At 37.6% G+C, this 22,781-nt stretch overlaps 1 protein-coding gene across 3 annotated transcripts in view; it reads left to right on the forward strand.

Annotated features, from left to right (window-relative positions):
• The window catches only part of lrrc24 (leucine rich repeat containing 24), a 65,793-nt gene that overhangs the window by 30,239 nt on the left and 12,773 nt on the right, over nt 1-22,781 (forward strand). Inside the window, exon 2 of one of the 3 annotated variants that reach the window (XM_009298884.5) lies at nt 14,807-15,026. In XM_009298884.5, coding sequence (XP_009297159.2) covers nt 14,865-15,026 — 162 coding nt within the window. In that variant the 5' untranslated portion in view covers nt 14,807-14,864. Of the gene's footprint in view, nt 1-14,318; nt 15,027-22,781 lie in introns of those variants that run through there. The other 2 variants (XM_689059.9, XM_009298883.5) reach the window with 2 other exon arrangements.

Raw genomic sequence — 22,781 nt, forward strand, 5'->3', positions numbered from 1 at the left:
TGGTGCGAATCCAAGTGCAATAAAATGCAGTAAAATGCCCTGTTTGCACCTGGAATTAAAGTGTTAGTTCACCCAAAAATGAAAACGATTTCAAATACTCACCCTCATATTATTTAATTACCCACCCTCATATTGTTCCAGTCCTCTGTGAGCTTTGATCATCTTCAGAACACAAATGAAGATACAGTATTTTAGATGAAATCCTAGAGCTTTCTGACCCTCCATAGACACCAACGCAACCTGAGATGTACAGAAACAAAACCATAAACATTGTCAAAACATTTCAGTGGTTCAACTATACTCATGCAAAGCTCCACCAACACTTTTATGTGACAGAAAAACAACTTTGTTTGCCTTTGTCAGGTCAGGGTGTGCATTTATACCACAATGCATTACAATACTTGTTGCACTGCGGACTCTAATAGAAATATGTCAAACTGCCCATAATAAGTGTCTTATTTACCATTTAATATATACTATGCATATTTTACAGACAACTGTGAGGGGATAAGATTAGATTAGATTAGATTAGATTCAACTGTATTGTCATTACACATGTACAAGTACTATGCAACGAAATGCAGTTTAGGTCTAACCAGCAGTGCAATAGCAGCAAGTGCAGGATACAGGAATAAGTTATAAAGTGCAGTTATAGAAAACTATGGTGATATTTACAGATGGATGTACTATGAACATTATATACAGGTTGGATAAGCTATGAACAGATTTACAATATATGAATATATGTGAAGGTTGCTATTAATAATCAGTAGTGTGCAGTTAGATAAACATGATTACAAGTGTAAATGTTACAATATATGAATATATGTACAGGGATAGATGAACATGATTACAAGTGTATATGTAACAATATATGAATATATGTGCAGGTTGCTATTAATAATCAGTAGTGTGCAGTTAGATAAACATGATTACAAGTGTATATGTTACAATATATGAATATATGTACAGGGATAGATGAACATGATTACAAGTGTATATGTAACAATATATGAATATATGTGCAGGTTGCTATTAATAACCAGTATAATAATCAGTATACTATATTAATATTAATAATCAGTATAATAATCAGGATAAACAGCACATAACTCGTCCATTTGATTTATATTAAGCCTTTAAACTCTGCATAATTAAGGGCGTGGCCACTTGAATGTCAGGTATCCTTAGCTAATTCCAGCTGCTGAATTTGACATGTAGAGTAGGGTAAATAAGTATTGAAAACATCACCATTTTTCTCAGAAAACATATTTGAGCAATTCCATGCAAATGTCAACCTTGCCATGAAAAAAGTTTTGTCTTTTGTCATGTCTTTTGTGTAAGCAAGTATTTTAGAGCACTTTAGAAATGTTTTTAAACAATTTTATTTGATTAACCAAAGTCACACAAGGGCCAATTTCACATCAGTCACGTCCATAACAAAGAGGCGTCACATCCACAACAGAGCCTTTTCCTCATAAATGCAAAAATATTAAATAAAATCAAATCAATCATGTTTGTTCTATAGAGAGCCAGCTGTTATCCTGTTGATTAGCATGCTTTTTGGGGGTTGTGCAGTTTAATTCACAGAATTTCTATAAGGTATACTGCAAACTTGCATGCATTTTTGATCATACCATAACGCATGTATATTTTCCTTATTTAAAGTACAAAATAGAGGTCTGCATTCCGGGAATAAATTTCCGAATAAAGTGCAGGAGCGGTGGGTAACTGGTTTAATTTTGAACGGAAGCAGGTTGTCTAACAATATCGCTATTGACTCCCGAGCACGCGTATGTATGTGAATGAGACAGCGTGATGCTGCGTTTGGCTTGTTTGTTGTCTATGAGTGTGTGTGTGTGTGTGTGTGTGTGTGTGAATGAGAGAGAGCTTGATGCTGTCTGTGTGTGTCACTTGCTTGGTGCTTAGATGTGTCTGTGTGTGTGTTTATACAGACAGCTTGTTGTCTAGGCTGTCTGGACTCTGTATAGCTGGGTGGTTTTCGGTTTTGTTCTCCCCCCGTCCGTTAGCGGGAACGGGCTTGGTGGGTAGAGAACGAGGCGGGTCGGGCAGCGGGACAAAAAATGCTGAATATAAGCGGGAGCAGTCGGGTTCGGGCTAAAACCTGGCGGGAGCGGGATTCAAAATTTTAACCAATTTTATTTGATTAACCAAAGTCACACAAGGGCCAATTTCACATCAGTCACGGCCATAACAAAGAGGCGTCACATCCACAACAGAGCCTTTTCCTCATAAATGCAAAAATATTAAATAAAATCAAATCAATCATGTTTGTTCTATAGAGAGCCAGCTGTTATCCTGTTGATTAGCATGCTTTTTGGGGGTTGTGCAGTTTAATTCACAGAATTTCTATAAGGTATACTGCAAACTTGCATACTTTGATCATACCATAACGCATGTATATTTTCCTTATTTAAAGTACAAAATAGAGGTCTGCATTCCGGGAATAAATTTCCGAATAAAGTGCAGGAGCGGTGGGTAACTGGTTTAATTTTGAACGGAAGCAGGCTGTCTAACAATATTGCTATTGACTCCCGAGCACACGTATGTATGTGAATGAGACAGCGTGATGCTGCGTTTGGCTTGTTTGTTGTCTATGAGTGTGTGTGTGTGTGTGTGTGTGTGTGTGTGTGAATGAGAGAGAGCTTGATGCTGTCTGTGTGTGTCACTTGCTTGGTGCTTAGATGTTTCTGTGTGTGTGTTTATACAGACAGCTTGTTGTCTAGGCTGTCTGGACTCTGTATAGCTGGGTGGTTTTCGGTTTTGTTCTCCCCCCGTCCGTTAGCAGGAACGGGCTTGGTGGGTAGAGAACGAGGCGGGTCGGGCAGCGGGACAAAAAATGCTGAATATAAGCGGGAGCAGTCGGGTTCGGGCTAAAACCTGGCGGGAGCGGGATTCAAAATTTTAACCAATTTTATTTGATTAACCAAAGTCACACAAGGGCCAATTTCACATCAGTCACGTCCATAACAAAGAGGCGTCACATCCACAACAGAGCCTTTTCCTCATAAATGCAAAAATATTAAATAAAATCAAATCAATCATGTTTGTTCTATAGAGAGCCAGCTGTTATCCTGTTGATTAGCATGCTTTTTGGGGGTTGTGCAGTTTAATTCACTGAATTTCTATAAGGTATACTGCAAACTTGCATACTTTGATCATACCATAACGCATGTATATTTTCCTTATTTAAAGTACAAAATAGAGGTCTGCATTCCGGGAATAAATTCCCGAATAAAGTGCAGGAGCGGTGGGTAACTGGTTTAATTTTGAACGGAAGCGGGCTGTCTAACGATATCGCTATTGACTCCCGAGCACGCGTATGTATGTGAATGAGACAGCGTGATGCTGCGTTTGGCTTGTTTGTTGTCTATGAGTGTGTGTGTGTGCGAATTAGAAAGAGAGCTTTGTGCTGTCTGTGTGTGTGTGTGTGTGTGTGTGTGAATGAGAGAGAGCTTGATGCTGTCTGTGTGTGTCACTTGCTTGGTGCTTAGATGTGTCTGTGTGTGTGTTTATACAAACAGCTTGTTGTCTAGGCTGTCTGGACTCTGTATAGCTGGGTGGTTTTTGGTTTTGTTCTCCCCCCGTCCGTTAGCAGGAACGGGCTTGGTGGGTAGAGAACGAGGCGGGTCGGGCAGCGGGACAAAAAATGCTGAATATAAGCGGGAGCAGTCGGGTTTGGGCTAAAACCTGGCGGGAGCGGGATTCAAATATTAGTCCTACGCAGATCTGTAGTACAAAACATGTTTACAGATTGATGTTTTTTTTTTTTATCTTATTACTCTGTGGTTAGTTGTTCTGGAAAATATAAACAGATGTTTCAATATTTTACTATAAACTTTCTATGTGATTTTATGTTTTGAGTTCTGCAAATGTCACATCCATACCGCTGGAATTGCTCCTTTCTAATGGTTGATGACAACCAAAGAAATGCATAAAGAAAACAAATCTAATTAGTTTGCAAATTAAGTTATGCACAATAACATGAAATAACACAGGAAAAAAGTATTAAACACATGAAGAAAGGGAGGTGTGAAAGGGTAGTGAAAGCCCAGACAGCAGTTGAAATCTCTCAGTAGTTCTTCAGCAACCCTCTGCCCTTCGTCAGTGTAAATTAATATCAGCTGCTTCAGTCTAACATCTACATTAGCAGGATGATGAAGATAAAAACCAGGGTGGACATTTTAGCAAGACAATAGCTGCGTCCCAAATCGCATATTTGTGCACTATTCTATGCCATTTTGTGGTATAAATAGTGTAAGTGGTGTGTTCACACTGAAAACTCTAAAAATAATAAGTGCACTTTAGTTACCCGGATCATGCACTCATTCAGCCGGTAAAATGAAGTGTGTGATGATGGACACTTCACACACTCAACGACCGCAGGTTTGCTCATGTAGCGGAAGGGGCGGAGCTATCGGACGCACATGTTGGATTACTTTGTTTATTTTGGATTCAGTTATAGGTCACACTTTACAATAAGGTTGATTAGTTAATGTTAAGTCATGCATTTACTAACATGAACAAACAATGAACAATACATTTACTACAGTATTTATTCATGCTAATAAACGTTAGTAAATGAAAATACAGTAGTTCATTGTTAGTTCATGTTAACTCATGGTGCATTAACTAATGTTAACAAGCTCAGACTTGAATGTTAATAATGCATTAGTAAATGTTCAATTATGATTAATAAATGCTGTACAAGTGTTGTTCATGATTAGTTCATGTTAGTAAATGCATCAACTAATGAACCTTATTGTAAAGTGTTACCCAGTTATACTCATGGTAGGTATTACTTGATATTTTGGTCATTTATTTCACTGATTTGGCAACCGTCAGGGAAACAGTTTGAATTTCCACTTTATAAAAAAAACATTAGTGCTCCATTTGGGACGACACTACATACATATACTATGCTGTTGAGTGTGTACATAGTACATAGTGCCATAGTGCATAGTGTGCCAATTGAGACGCAGATGATGATCCAATTGTTCACAGCCAAGGAAACTCTCGAATGCTTTCAGAGAAAAAAAATCAAGCTGTGGAATGGCCCAGACAATCAGCTGACTCAAATACAACTGAAAATAAAAAAATAAAGATCAGTTTGGATAGGCAAAATGCACAGAACCATCAAGATATTCACACTCTGTTGACGTCTGTGAGAAAAAATAATAATAATCACACCTGAGCAATGCATGTGACTTCCTTCTCCATTTGAAAGGCATCTTTAAATTGCACCTTTATTAATATGATTTCTGAGAAAAATAGTTACATGTTGAATACTTATTTCCCCCACTATCTAACCTGTGCTTTTGTTTTATGCCACTGCTTTTCGGTTTTATTTCTTACAATTATCAAACAATATGGCATGCTGTGCACTTAAATATTCTAAAAGACCATTCAAGTCTGGCCTCTAATTTTCCCGGTGAGTAATGTTATTGTATAAATTTATTTAAAGTAATTTATTTAATATTCATTAGTTTATTTAAAACTTTAAAGCACTTTATCCCTACTACATTCATATTATTCCCCAAGTCCATCATGAGAACCGATAAGGAACTATTGCAAGATCACACTTGAAATCAGAGTTCTTGTGCAAGACAGAAAATGGTACCCCGTTGTGCTACACAGCTGAGATGAAATATCAAAAAGATATAGGTGTCCTGCTAAAGTTTGCTCAAACTTTCATCTTGGCTTCAAATAAAACCAGGAGCCTTTCTGAGAGCTGACTCCATGTTCCTGATTGTGGTCTATAACTGTATCCTGCTTTCTCATTTGCTGTTGGTCATCACTTATGTGCTCATTTCATGCATGATTTTGAATCGCTGACAGGTACAGATACAGCGCTTTAGCATCCCAAATATTTCACAGGCATTGGCGACACGTCTGTAACCCTCTTAGATCACATCTTTGATCATTCACACTGCGTGATTGTCACTAGCCTGTATGAGCTCTGATTTTCCTTTGATTTCAGCCATTTGTCTGCCATTTCACAAAACCTGTCGTGTCAGAGAGTGAAATTTGGGGCTTGTGCAGTTTGAACTGCAGATTAAGGCTGCACCATAATGGGGAGATATGGAATATGTGATTTTGTTTTTGAGTATTGCGATAACAATATTTCCTATGGGCGACGTAGGAAGTGCTGTCGCCTCACAGCAAGAAGGTCGCTGGTTCGAGCCTCGGCTGGGTCAGTTGGCGTTTCTGTGTGGAGTTTGCATGTTCTCCCTGCGTTTGCGTGGGTTTCCTCCGGGTGCTCCGGTTTTCCCCACAGTCCAAAGACATGCGGGACAAGTGAATTGGGTAGGCTAAATTGTCCGTAGTGTATGAGTGTGTGTGTGAATGAGTGTGTGTTTCCCAGAGATGGGCTGCGGCTGGAAGAGCATCCGCTGTGCTGGATGGAAAATCGTGCTGGATAAGTTGGGAGGTTCATTCCGTTGTGGCGACCCCGGATTAATAAGGGATTAAGCCGAAAAGAAAATGAATGAATAAATGAATGAATGAATATTTCCTATGATTTCTTAGAGAAATGCTGTTTTAATTAGCTACTTTTCACATTTTATAATATAAAAACTGCTCACTTTCATTATTTTTTTTTCCCCGGCTTAGTCCCTTTAATAATCTGGGGTCGGCACAGCAGAATGAACTGCCAACTTATCCAGCTATTTTTTTTTACGCAGCGGATGCCCTTCCAGCCGCAATGTTTTTTTTTTTTTTTAATTAGAATATGCAAAAATCATACAAATACAAGAAAACGTCAACAAATAACAAATACAAAGCAACGAAACAAAAACAAAACAAAAACAATATAGTCATGTACTGGTATGTGCGTGAGTGTGTGTGTGTGAGTGTGTGTATGCATGTAAAGGTAACTTGGTGGACAGGTCAGAGTACATGCATAAGGAACAACAACAGTCAATAAATTAAGCAAGTGTCACAGATATAGATAAAACATGTAGAAAGAAACCAGTCAGAGGTAGGGAGTAACAACAATGCTTATTAATGTATGATAGTAAATATGAGAGTAAAAAGAAAGAAAGGACAACAGTAATAACTGACAACAATAGTAATAAATCACAAGTGCTACACCAACTACTACTACAAAAAGTTACTTATATTACAACTACTACTGCTTCTACTACAGCCACAACCACCACTACTACTACTACAATGTCTACTAATACTGATACTACTACAACGACTACTACTACTGATACTACTATAGCAATTGCTACAACTAATACAACAACGTCTACTGCGACTACTACTACTACTACTACAATCACTTCTACTACATCTACATCAACAACATCTACTACTGATATTACTACACCAACAACGACTACTACTACTACTGTAACTACCACACCATTACTACTTCTACTACTTACATGAACTACTACTTCAAAAATCTCCGTAACAATTACTCAATAACAATCGATACTATTACACTGTCTACTACTTCAACTACAACTACTACTACTACTACTACTACTACTACAACAACTACTACCGCAACAACTACAACAACTGCAACCTTAATAATGATAATGGTATAAATACTTGTAATAATGATAATGGAAAGATAACAGGACAAGTCAGAACAGTAATAATAGTAATAATGATTTCAAAAAATAAAAGTAATACCATTTATGACAAAGGTGTCGAGGAGAGGGGAGGATAGGAAATCAGGGAGAGGACAAGTAATAATAATAATAAATAATAATAATAATAATAATAACAAGTAATAATAGTAGTAAGTAGTGTGGAAATATAAATTTTTATCATCTAATTTCAAATTAACAATAATCTACGTATAACTAAAAAGTTATATTCTCTGGTTTTTAATTATTTTATTTCATTGACATGCCAGCTAGGAGGGTCATTTAACCTTTGCCTCGCTTACTACAGACTAAGCCAAAGTGATGCAATTATCAGTTTCACAGCATGGGGTGTCTATTGTTTTCTCTTTTCGATCAAATGGTCAGGCGGTTTCTGTCTCCAGAACATGATGAGATCAATGCCTGAAAGAGCAGTTTACCCTGCCGACCACAACGCTTAATTTGCATGCTTTTGTTTAGCCAAATCCCCTCCTCCTAAGAACACAATATAGCCATGCAATCTTTGTCTTAATTCAGACTAATTCAGACTTGTGTGAGACTTGTGAGAGACTTGTGAAAGAACTTGCAGACTGCGGACCTCTAGTAGGCTCTTGCAGACACATTGGACACCTTGAAGACGCTGTATGACTGCAGATTAACCAACACGTCTCAATAAAGGAATTCTGCTTGTTTCGAGTCTCCTGGACTGGGTTCTCTCTTCTTTTTCACTCATTGATTTTTTTTACAACAGTAGTAAGCCGCAATGTTTGAGTGCTTCACATTCATTCACACACACACACACACACACACACACACACACACACACACACACACACACACACACACACACACACACACACACACACACACGCGCACACACGCGCACACACACACACACACACACACACACACACACACACACACACATAGATACAGACAATTAAGCTTACCTAATTCACCAATACCACAATTGGACCACAAGTATTACTCAAGTATTATTGAACCACAAGTATTACTCGTGGGTTTCCTCCTGGTGCTCCGGTTTTCCCCACAGAACCGGAGCGGAAACCCGCACAAACACGGGGAGAACATGCAAACTCCACATAGAAATGCCAACAGAACTAGTCAAGGTTTGAATCAGCAACCTTCTTGCTGTGAGGTGATCCTGCTACCGCGACACCCAGTGCTCATTTTATATATTTTTATTATGAGTTATTAAATATATTTTTATTATTATTACAAATGACTAATGTAAAGAGCTTATATATATATATATATATATTTATATATATATATATATATATATATATATATATATATATATATATATATATATATATATATATATATATATATATATATATATATATTCTGATCAAATTCAGACTAAAACACTGTCAAAATGCTAATATTTTGACTTGAATACATTGGGAATGACTGAACACCTCTGCAGATATTCTGACTCTTGTCTCCTGCCAATAGCATTTAATTTCAGCTCTTGTTTCACCTCTTGGGCATTCTAGCCCAGTGTCCCTCAAAGTGATTGTCTTGGGACAGTAAGAGGGAGTCGCTTGATGATTTCCAAAATCTAATTAATTTAAATAAACTATTAAAATGACTATATTTTATCCACAACCTACAGAAGATGAAGGTACTATTTACAGTGTACTATTTCAATGTAACTAGTACACAAGTGCTAGGTTACATTGAATATACAACATGCAAATAAAAAGCCATCAGTTTTTAATTTTTTTTTTTTCCATTAGATTGCAACACCTTTATGGCACCCAAACACATTAAAAATAAAACAGGCGACTGAACATGGAGGATAATGTCCAAGTGGTGGTCTCCAAAATAAAACCTGTCTGATTAATATTAAACTAATCATATTAATAAATGACTATTTTGTTTTTACTAAAACAAACTAACTATATTGTTTAAAAAAAATAAATCCCAAATTATGTTTAACAGAGCAAGGAAATTTTCACAGTATGTCTGACAATATTTTTTCTTCTGGAGAAAGTCTTATTTGTTTTATTTCTGCTAGAATAAAAGCTAAATTTATTTTTTAACGCTATTTTAAGGTCAAAATTGTTAGCCCCCCTTTTTTTGATAGTCTAAAGAATAAACGTTCTACATAAACCTAATTACCTTAACCTGCCTAGTTAACCTAATTAACCTAGTTAAGCCTTTAAATGTCACTTTAAGCTGTATAAAAGTGTCTTTAATAATACCTATTAAAATATTATTCACTGTCATCATGGCAAAGATAAAATAAATCAGTTATTAGAAATGAGTTATTAAAACTATTATGTTAAGAAATGTGTTAAAATAATCTTCTCTCTGTTAAACAGAAATTGGAAAAAAAAAAACAATATGCCGGAATATTGGCATATATTGGAAGAAAAGTTAATAACCGAATATTGCGGCGATAATAATATTTCAATATATTGTGCAGCCCTACAGCAGATGCATTTTACACCTGTATTTAGTGTCATCCACGTGTGATTGGATCAACAAACATGCATCATAAACAGGCCTTTTGATGCCCATGGACCGGAAAATCTTTCAGTGGAGATCTATTTGTCACTGCATGTTTCAGAGTGTCTAAGCTCTCAGACAGTCGACCTAGAACTGCTAAACGCACATAGAACTCCGTATTGATCCTCTCTGAGAGACTAGGATGCGGCTCTGGCTCTCAGCAAACTCTCTTTCAAAGAAAGAAAGAAAGAAAAAGAAAGAGTTGTAGCTTTGGAAACAGCACAAAGAAGGGTTTTGCTGGCAGGATACAAAGAGATTTTGGATTATCTTGTCATGCTTTCATGTTGTTCTGTCAAAGAACAAACAAATCGAGTCTGAAATATGGTTCATTGTGACAAAATCATCTGACAAAAACAAAACCACAGTTAATCAGAACATATCAGATGTTCACATGTCACTTTGGGCAGTGATTGATTCATTCAGTTATATAGTTTATATATTAGTTCATAAATATTTATTTAAAACAAATATGTAATGTTTTATGTGTATATATATATACAGTGTATATATATATATATATATATATATATATATATATATATATATATATATATATATATATATATATATATATATATATAAATATAAATATATATATACACCCTGACAAAAGTCTTGTCATCGATCTCAGTGGTAAGAGCACCAAATAATAACTTGACTTAGTTGAACATTTGGAAAAGTGGCAGAAGGTCGATTTTTCCAATGAATCATCTTATGAACTGCATCCCATTCATCACAAATATTGCAGAAGACCTATTGGAACCAGCATGGACCCAAGATTCTCACAGGATTCAGTCAAGTTTGGTGAAGGAAAAATCATGGTTTGGGGTTACATCGTGCAGCGTGCGAGAGATCTGCAGAGTGAATGGCAACCTCAACAGCCTGAGGTATCAAGACATTTGTGCTGCCCATTACATTACAAACCAAAGGAGAGGGCAAAATTCTTCAGCAGGATAGCGCATACCCATACTTCAGCCTCCATATTAAAGTTCTTGCAAGCAAAGACGGTCAAGGTCCTCCAGAATTGGCCAGCCCAGTCTCCAGACATGAACATTATTGAGTATGTCTGGGGTAAGATGAAGGAGGAGGCACTGAAACTGAATCCAAATAATCTTGACGAACTCTGGGAGTCCTGCATGAACGCTTTCTTTGCCATTCCAGATGACTTTATTAATAAGTGATTTGAGTCATTGCAGAGATGTATGGATGCAGTCGTCCAAGCTCATGGGAGTCATATACAGGGATGGGCAGTATTTATGATGAATGTATTTTAAATACATATTTTAAAAACAAAATAGTATTTTGTAATTTGTATTTGATAAAGTTTATGAAAATGAGTTCATATTATGCATTAAAATACTTTAGCATTTTGTATTTTGTATTTTTAAAATACTGTAAAATTCTTTGTAAGAAGGCTACTTGATGACATCATAAAAATGCTGCCTCCGATTGGTGCTTCCTCAACTCTTTGCCTATAGGCTTGAGATCAGAACAGAACATTTATTAAGAAGGTCATCATAGCTTGGAGTATGGATGGAAATTATGCAAACACAAAGAAAATAACAAAAAAAACATGGCATGGGTATATTTGCGAGCAAGTCAACAATCATTGAAAATATTAAACAGTACTGCACACTACTCAGATCAGTAATATGTAATAGCAGTATAGTGTACAATTCGGCAGCAGTATCTTTGCTAAAGAAATGAGATGAAATAAAAAACATCAGTTCTTAAGAACAGGATGTGGAGCCTACAGCACATGATCATTTTCAATCTCTGTGCTGCAGGTGGAAATGCAGAAGAACTTTTAGAAATAAAAAACACTTAAAGATGGTGTACTGGAGTTCACTAAGGTGGTAAACTAAGTGTGCCTTTCACACCTGTGAATCGATTCAGGTGTTCCAAAACAGGGATTACAATTGTTACATTGTTGCTCTTTGCTCTTGGTGTGGTTCGCTTTCACACGGCAAAATTTCTAAACGGACCAAAAGAGCTAAAACAAGTCACGTGTGAGTAAACTCTCCTCACATTGGTCAGAGTTTTAGGGTTTATTTTGAGTCTCGCTTAGCTGTCAGGGGGGTGGTGGTTTGGTGGTGTTTGACAAGGTGCGCGCAATGTGTCTGAAGAGGGATGCGGTGAGGAGGGCTGAGAAGGGTGCACAACATAAATGAGGACCTGGAGAAAACGCAAGATTTCCAGGAGATTATTACTCGTTTGCGGGCATCTGGAAGTCTCTGTGCATTTGCGGGAGACTTTTGAACCTTACGGTAGACTTTGGGATGTCTGGAATGGCCTCTCGCCCTACTTTTAATTCTCTCTTCATATAGCCATATGCCTATTACATATCCATAATGTGATATAACCGGGCTCGGATCGTATTGCTTTCTCACTGCAATCGATCCGCTACAAGTTTGTTTCAATCGAGCCGAGACCACCTCATTCAAGCGATCTCGGAGCGATTGATTTGGCGCGGATCCAAGCGCGATTGGTGGTTTCACATATGCCAAACGAACAACTGGGCAAACAAGACCAGTTGTTTGTTCCGAAACAAAAGTCTAGGTGTGAAAGCACACTAAGACTTTCAGTTAAAGAAGAACTGAAAAGGGAAACTGAAAAAAATGTTGAGAGAATGAGTAAACTACACAAATAATAGTAGTTCTGGATGGATTGCTGATGTAGAAGACAAGACAATAAGACAAACAACATGAAAACAAGTCCTACAGTGACGGTACCTATACTTCACTGGCTGTTTCAAATGCCAGTAGCTGATCTGCAGGTACTCTTTATAGTTAATGAAGAGGAAAGATGTCTGTCTAAAGATGTCAAAGTGGCACATTACCGTTTATTAGACATAACTATTTAATAATACTCCACTTTATACAGACTGGTCAAAAACCCCCGATTTTGCAAAAACAGATAACACTTGGAAAAAACATGCTTTATGGAAATGACTAAAACTGGATATTTTAGTAGTTTCCGGAAATCATGTTTTTACAGTAGACATTGAAGATTTCAATTGTAAAAAATTATTTTTACTAATTAAATCATTAAAAATCAAGGCATGATCTTAGCATGATTTTATTTTGGTAAAATAAGCGTAATCTAGAGGCCTTTTCATTTGATTTAAGCCACTTCTGATACCAAATGATCAACTAGAAGCCAAGTTATTATTTGTTTTTCCTAAATTCCTCTTGGATAGTTTCTCGAGAAGCAAAATATGACACTGAAGACTGGAATAATATTAGTGCTTTAAATTGCAGAAATAAAATAAAATGTCAAATATATTGAAGTACCCATTTAAAAAAAAAACAATATCAGTTCACGCTATTATTTGTCCATCACATAAATATGGCCTTGGTGAGCACATTGGTGAGACTTTCATTCAAAGCACTTTTTTTTAAAAAAAACCTCACTGACCTTGTGCAAACCCCACACAGAAATGCCAACTGACCCAGCCGAGGCTTGAATCAGCAACCTTCTTGCTATGAAGTGATCGTGCTACCGTGACACCCAGTGCTCATTTCATATATTTTTAATATGAGTTATTAAATATATATTTTTATTATCATTACAAATTACTAATGCATAAAAAATAAGCGTAATCTAGAGGCCTTTTCATTTCATATAAGCCACTTCTGATACCAAATGATCAACTAGAAGTTATTATTTGTTGTTCCTAAATCCCTCTTGAATAGTTTTTCGAAAAGCAAATATGACACTGAAGAATGGAATATTATTAGTGCTTTAAATCGCATAAATAAAATAAAATCTAACATATATTAAAGTACCTATTTCTAACAGCAGTATCAGTTCATGATATTACAGTATTTTTCATCACATAAATATTGCCTTGGTGAGCTCATTGGGGAGACTTTCATTCAAAGCACCTTTTTTTTAAAAACCTCACTCTCCTTAAACTTTTTAACTTTGCAACAGTTGAACTTAACAGAATTATTATTATTATTATTATTATTATTATACATACACCAAGCTTTTACTGTATTACTTACAGTTTAAACCCATTTCCACCAGCACATACAGTCATACAGTCGGCCGCTGAATCTAAATCTAGGTCCAGCAGGCCAAAACGCGCACGTCTTTGTTCATAACTCCTCTAATCCATGTCTTAATGAAAAGCTGGGGATTTGAGATGGATGAGGCGAGCGGAGCAGGCGCAGGGTTTGATCTGCTCTCCTGGGAGAGATGTGTTATGAGCGCTGGCCGGTGTTTGCCGTTGTATTTCATATTCTCTTAAAACAGAAGAGGGATCCTGACGGCGGTGAACATGTGCACCTCGAGCCTCATGTTTAATTAACCAAAGCCCACCACAGATTCCTCCTAAGAGACTCTTCTGTAGGGACCAGCAGGCAGAATTGAGTGCTCTCCGTCTTTTTTTTCCTCCTTATGTTGACTCTACACTTACTTCCCTTTCTGCACCGCAGGATTCAATTTTCCGATCCACTTAAGCGGGATTCTCATGCGTTACGGATCCGATTAGCTCACACGTGCATGCGCTCTTTAACAACAAGCCCTGTTTTATTTTTCTCTCTTTTTTTTCCCTCTTTTGGACGATTATTCCGCTGGTTAACTGCAATCCATCTCTGTCTTTCTTCTTTTCTCTTTCCCCTCTTTTGCCCTAGTTCTGAGTCTCTTTTCTATCACTCCTTCTTTCCTGTTTTTTGCAGTGTTTTTTCGGAGATGAATCCTGGTCAGATGTCTGCCGTGTTGGTGCTCATGTTGGCCCAGCTGAGCTCTACATCTCTGGCTTGTCCTTCCGGGTGTCGCTGCTATAGTTTGACTGTTGAATGCGGATCCATCGGAATCAAAGAGATCCCACAAGGCATCACACAAGGGACGCAGGTGAGTGATCGTACAGGGAGTGTGGATGATTCTCAGAATATTGAGATAAATGTGTTCATTTACGTCATACACACAAGTTCTTTCTTTGCTGGAATTGATGGGTCTATAATAAGACTAGTGTTCGGTGATATACAAAATTTTCAGATCACCATATCGTCCTCCTGTGAGATTGCCAATACACGATACTATAGGGTATATGCCGAAGCATGCTAACAGGACTTTGAATTTGCCAGTAACCTGGGTTAGGCGCTTCCGGTCAACTGTATGCCAATGCAAAAACTGGCGCATTTAAGGTCTGTTTTCTTTAAAAATCAGCGATCTCCACTGGCTGATTAATATCCGATATAAAGTGGGGCTCAGATTGTACAAGAAGCACTGCATTAAGTTACATTTCCCCCCGCCATGTCTTTATAATACGATCATTTATTTTACCCCAGTATATTCGATGTGCTTTATTCAAATAGCTTCTGCGCTATTCTGCCGATTCTGACTGGCGCGTGCAGGCAAACGGCTTTTTGTCTCGTTTTACGCTTGAGCAACTAAATGAATGCCAAAGTCTATTTAACTGAGTGTATTTTAATTACATTACAACATCGATGCTGTAAAAGGAACCGTATAAAATGGAAAAAATTCACAATAACAGGTCTGGAAGTTTATCAGAAAACACTAGCTTGACATATACCCTATTGCATGGGGGCGCAGCAGTGCTATGTTTACTTATTTGCTTGTTTATTGAAAAAAAAATTGTATTTAATAACCTTTCGGCTGATTTTTTACTTATTTAATAATCTACTTCAGTTGCATTATGCTTTATATTGGAAAATGATTTAAACCAATGCAAATCACTGCATTATAACATTTTTTAATATTTATGTTTATCGGCCTATATATATATATCGGCTATCAGCCTCCAAATCTGAAGAGTTATCGGTTAATGATATCGGCCAAAAAAATCCATATCGATGCATCCTTAATACTTATCTATGCACCGAAAAAACGCGGATGCATTGATGGGATGCAGAGGATTTACTAGCTGCGCGTGACTGTTTATATCTGGTGAAGGCATTTTCGTTTTATTGAAGTTGAGTGCAGCCCGACTTTATGCCTAGTTCAGACTGCTTGATTTTAGCCCCGATTTTGGCTCGCCGACAGGTTGAGAAATCGCTGACAAATGCCTGAAATCACAAGCAAATCGCTGCTCGTGCACATGAGTGACAATCACATAGTATGAACTTTCAAAGACGCGATCTGAGAGAATCGCAGATGAGTCGCCGATGCCTGTGAGATATTTGGCATGCTAAACATCTGGAGCTGTCGGCGATTCAAATCATGCCGTGTGAATTGAGTTTTGACTGAAAATAACACCAACGATAACCAACAGCCAATGAGAGAGCAGCTTTCACTTGTGTGTGCGTGTGTGTGTACCTGCTGCAGGCCAGCGGGAGGCTGGGGGAGAAGTTAAAAGCGCTCTTTTTCGGTTTATTTGGTCCTACGAAATGGAGGAAAAACTAGTGGAGGTTTGACAGGACTCAGGAGCAACTGTGTCTGTTTGACGTTTCATACAGAAATAAATTAGTTTATTATCAACGTTGAGGAGAAATGGCTAATTCCCTTTAAACCCAGGTGAGCAAACATGTACATGTTCCACCCCATTAAAGGCTTCTTTCTCATTATGTAGTTAATAACAAAAGATATACTACGTGTTTTTGGCTGTGAGACATAGTTTGGACAAAGGTGTCGGCGATTCTTCCTATAGTGAAGTCATGCAATGTGAATGTCCCTGTCGCCGATCCATCTTGCAGTGTAAACAAATGAAACGAAAACGCTAGCCCAGATAGTCATGCAGTGTGCAAACATCTGTGACACGACTACTTTGAAAATCATGTAGTCTGAACTTGGTATTAGTTTGATCATCATCATTGCAAAAGCAATAATCAAGTTTACATTTGTATTTGCTGCATTCTGGATATTGTTTTCTGATAAGAGAAATATCTTTTTTGGTTGTTTTATTTGTAAAAATCGTAAAGTAAAAAAATTATTGTACTTTTTTCCTTTGAGGAGGCTAGTCTAATTTTCAATTCATGCTAAAGATGCGTGGGGCTGCAGTCCGAAGCTGTCAAATTATTTGAAGGTCATTTATTATTAATGATGATGATTAAAAATATTATTCATTTTATTCAACAGTGTAATCAAAACATGTAATGGATCTCCATTAATGCAAAACGAGCTAAAATATCGTCTTTAAATACATCACAGGTTTCAGCTATCTGCGAAATCTTTGCCTATCGTCGTTACACGATACTATTGTCGATCGGCACAAATGAAAACCAACTGTGTTGTCACTTTGCATTGACTCATGTCTGGTCTCACCTGGACCAAAAAGCAGCATGTGAATGCATAAACTGGACAGTAGCCAAATGATCAGTGCGAATGAGAGTGTGCGTTCTGCACCTGTGTGAGAAGATGTGTCTTTCTGCACCTGTGGGTGATGGGTTTCTGATGCGCACACGCAGAGTAAACACAGAGTAAACAAAGCAGAATTTAGTATTATTATCCCAGTACTTGAAACTCACCACATAGGGATTCGCTCATGCAAATATTCAATTCAATTCAAGTTTAATTGTATAGTGCTTTCACAATAATCATTGTTTCAAAGCAGCTTCACAAATGGTGCACATTGCATTTCAATCAAATTTGGAAAAGTTAAGGTTATGAGTTATACCATAACCATATATTTTTACTAATTAACTAATAACTAATAGTTTTTAACAGTTAAAGTTATAACATTTATAAGCAGTTAACCTGCAGTTACAGTATAGAGAATACAGGTGATGGCTCTGTGTACATGACGTGCATTTGTGATAGTAATCTAAAAAATCTATGTCCAATGCAAATATTTGAGAAATATAGCATAATTACAGCTGGCCTCATTGTGATTGACTTAATTGTTTACTTGCTTCACACTTCAGTTTTTGTTCTCGCGATCTGACTTGTTGCTAAATAACCCATCAAAGCTCTTCAGTTGATGTATGATGCTGATTCTACATGCTGAATCGGATTAATGAGCTTCAATATTAACCCGATGAAAGGCAACAAAAACATACGACCCTTCATGAACAGCTAAATACTGCGTGCCGTGGGTCCGTGTCTCACAGCTTGGCACTGGCAGGTCTGGCTTGCCTTCGGAAAGCACGTGCAGTCATTAATAATTAAGCAGCAGCCTCTTCTCATAGGATAAGAAAACTCGGCTTTGAATAATAATGAGAAACCGACGTGTCATCTTTGCACTTGCAGTTTTGCGATACGTCGCCGATTTTAATCCCGCCTCAAAATACATTTTAAATCCGGAAGCTGAAAATAGCTGATTAAATTATCCAGTTTTTCCCACAATTTAAGCTAAGAGGTGCTAACATTGTCTTAACTGATGCTAAACACACAAATCTGTTAAAAACTAAAAAAAAAAAGTACTTGAGAGTTTCGTGAACCTTTAAGATGATCAGTTTACTGAAATTTTAATTACAGTAGTTACTGTAAAATGTTCACATTTATTTAATGGAAGCTAAGGACTGGACATGTCAGGGGGATCGGTTTCTTCCTCCATTTCTCAAGTGTAAGTACGTGCGATTAAAGTTGCTTCATTTACTCTAGCTTGCAAATGTATTTAGTTGTGATTTGTTACTTGTAACCGCGTGTACTGCATCAGATTAACTCGCCTTATTCTCATATCGCGTGCAAAGCCACGTTAAAAACGTGACGTGTGCTGCTTTGTTTACGTTCCCGTGGAGGAGTGTAATGTGTGTGTGTGTGTGTGCGCGCGTGCGCGTTGTCGTCCGGAGAAGTGTTATATGTGTGTGTGTGTGTCTGTGTGTGTGTTCGCGATGTCGTCTGGAAGAGGGTTATGTCTGTGTGTGTGGACGCGTGCGCGAGGACGAGGGGAATATGTGTGTGTGTGTGTGTCTGTGAAAAGAACAGAATGCGACAAGCTAGGAGATCTCCTTGCCAGTTCTTGGGAGTTTTTGCTCAATAAAATAGGTAGTCGTCTGTATTTTCAAGTCCATCGTCTGTATTTACATTCATCCACTGGCAGCTAAACTTCTCGCCTTACACTATCGAGCGTGTATACACTCTGACTACTTCTATTTTGTTGATTAGCTGCTAGGCATTTCACTCACATTTTAGGTGCTCTGTCTCTGACTGAAAGCAGTCAGTGTCAACTAGGGGTGATCGAAATCGATCGAAATTTATGCTCAATTTCGATTATCGAATCAAAAAATAGAATCGTCGATGCTGCCACGCCCCTATGTCACGTCAGCTTGGCTTGCCAAGCGGGAAAATAACAGGCTTGTTGAAGTGCTTGTTGAACTGCAGATACAGGAGACCCGTCGACAGAACTTAAACCCTCTCCTCTTTCAATGAAGTCGCCGGTGTGTAAGCATTTTGGATTTCCAGTGAGTTATGTTGACAACGTTTGTGTTGTCGACAAAAAAAAAACAAAAAACACAGTTTTGCAAGCTCTGCTATGTACGTATTACGTACGGTTCGTCCGATAGACAACACCGGCATTGCGATCCTCCGCCCGCCCCCGTTGCAAATCCGCTCGCGAAAAGTACACACTCAGGCCCTTTTTACACTGTTTTTGTTTTTAAATGGCATTTTAGAACGACAACGATTTGACATCCACAGTGGCGTGTAGCATTTCTGAGCAGCCCTCCATCCTCTCTGCCTCTGAAAATGCACATCACGTGACCACACAGACGCACACACAGCCATGCGCTCGAGACAGCAGGTCCAGGCAGTCAGAGGACTGCTTCAATCTTTCACTCACTTGTACTTAGTCATTTTAGCGAACACCTCAGATACTGTTGGCTGGTTCCTGTTGGTTGTGCATCTTCTTTACCGACGCCATTATAACGACACAGATCACTGCCTATTCACAGTCCCGCAGAAAAAAGTGATTGACAGGTGGTAATGATGTGTGTATCTTGCCTTTATTCATTTACTGTATGATTTGTTTATGGGTAAAACAAAGACCATACAGGTCAGGTAGTTTAAATGGTAGGCTACAAATAATTAATTGGTCATTAATTAATTATTCATAATCGAAAATCGAATCGAATTGTGCCTTTAGAATCGAAAATGTAATCGAATCAAGGATTTGGAGGATCGTGACACCCTTAGTGTCAACCAATCGCAGCAGACTGTCGTCGGTCCAGTCAGCGCAGATTAGCTTCGCGCTAAGGAGGAATTTGGGAACAAATGAATCACTGGACGATTCATATGGGAGTCGCTGGGATAATTAGGTAAAAATAAATGCAGATTATAAGTTTTTAAGATTATAAGTGTTTTTTGACCTTGCATGCATATTAGACTGTTGTTGGAGACCCTTGGAGACAACCAAAATATGACCCTATTTCATGTATAATTTCGGCTCTTTAACATTAAGTCAAATTTATCAGAAAAATTGACTCTGCTAATTGGACAGCATCACACATTTACCCATTCGGCTCTCTACAGTCGTGAACACAAAAACATGCATTCTCAGATCTGCCACATAAAAATAAGAAAAAAAACTTTTACTACTCACCAGTTGTGTCTTCAAACTGTCACCATTTTTTATCCTGGTCATCCGGTCTCCCTAAACGATAAGATCCTGCCTTCTTCTGTTCGTGTCTTGACCTACAATTCAACAAACCTGAGATTAAAGCTATAGATCATAACTCCACACAGCGCTGAAAATCATTCGCTAAATCATCACCAACTTCACCTCCTGGGCCTCATTTGCATATCGATGTATCTGGCCCAGTCACATCACTAATATTCCTGCGGTGTGTGAATATTCATGAGCCGTCTCGCATAAATTGCCTAACTGACCCGTGTAACCTCGTGCTTCACAAGAAATTAGCTTCAGCACGGCCCGTGTTTGATCACAGACAATAGCTTGATAGAAATCAATTAGAAAATTAATTATTGTAATATGTTGCGTGGTTAATAGTTAAACAAGTGAAGATGAGCCACACTCCAGTCTTTCTTCTCTTGTGAAAGCACATTAATGCTGTTCCTGATGGATTCGTCTGTGCTTTCGCCTCAAAGATGTTCGACCCAGAACTCTGTATCGATCCATTTGGAGTCACTCTCAACTCACCTGGAACACAGAAAAGAGGAACTCCACGAGAAAGAAACATATTTTTTCTGATTCAGAACAAGCTGTAAGGAAGTTTTGTGTGTGCTTATGCGTGTGTGTGTGTGTTGTGTCCGCAGTCTCCTGCTGCTCTCGCTGATTAGGACAGAAACTCAAGTCGACGTGGATTAGATGGATGTAGCTTTTATTGCTTGCCGCATCAAAACTTCACTGCCGTCATAATCAATGATGTTTTGTATACACTGCAAGCATGCAGATTCTCATTAGGCTTTAATCAATGCTGCCATTTAAACCAATTAGCATTTTTTTAAACTAATGATCATTTAAACAGTGAGACAATAATGTGTGTGTATGTGAATAGTATTGAATATTGAATGAATGAATGAATATGACAACATAATATAATATAATAATGCTAACAATGATAATAATAATGATATTCTTATTAATATAACTATTATTATAAATATATTTAATGATGGGCGAGGCAGTGGCGCAGTAGGTAATGCTGTCGCCTCACAGCAAGAAGGTCGCTGGTTCGAACCTCGGCTCAGTTGGCGTTTCTGTGTGGAGTTTGCATGTTCTCCCTGCCTTCCCGTGTGTGTGTGTGTGTGTGTGAATGTGTGTGTGGATGTTTCCCAGAGATGAGTTGCAGCTGGAAGGGCATCCGCTGCATAAAAACTTGATGGATAAGTTGGCGGTTCATTCCACTGTGGCGACCCCAGATTAATAAAGGGACTAAGCCAACAAGAAAATGAATTAATGAATATTTTATGATAATAATTTTTAATACTATTAATAGCATGTATTATTTATTAAAAAAATGTATTACTTACAATAATTATATTAGTAAAAGTATAACTAGTTTAAAATATCTAAACAATAATTATATTTCTAATAAGAATATTTAATAATGATTATTATAATTATTATATATTTTTATATATTATATATTATTATATATTTTTTTCTGTTTATATTAATATTTCATTGACAACCTTATTTACTAATTTAGTTAAATAATAGATATTAATCAATTTAACCCTATATATATATATATATATATATATATATACACACACACACACACACACACACACACACACACACACACACACACACACACACACACACACACACACACACACACACACACACACACACACACACACACACACACACACACACATACATACATACATACATACAAAAGCAATATCACACGAGTAGCAGTGCGATATGGCTGTATATTGGCACTGATGGGAGGCGTGTGGTGGCTCAAGGCCACAGGCCGAGTGCCTTAGTGCCCCACCAGTGACAATATGCAGCCATATCGCACTGATATGATTGTGATATTGTGTTTATACAACAGTTCGACGGCACAATCATGTATATAAAAAACAAAATCAAACACAGGGAGTCTAAAAACCCCTTTGTATTAGGAACTACTTTCTTCCGCCATTCATTAACATCTGCCAGTTCACAAACGTCACTTTAGAGCTAGTGCATGGTTTACGCTACATTCATTCTTCCATGGCGGGGCGCCACTCCAAAATTTGGCTACATTACAGCTTCTCATTCAAAACATTTATTTTTTTAATAGCGGGTAATAATCC

The sequence above is a fragment of the Danio rerio genome, chromosome 2 (genome assembly GCF_049306965.1).
Source record: "Danio rerio strain Tuebingen ecotype United States chromosome 2, GRCz12tu, whole genome shotgun sequence".
Taxonomy (NCBI): Eukaryota; Metazoa; Chordata; class Actinopteri; order Cypriniformes; family Danionidae; genus Danio; species Danio rerio.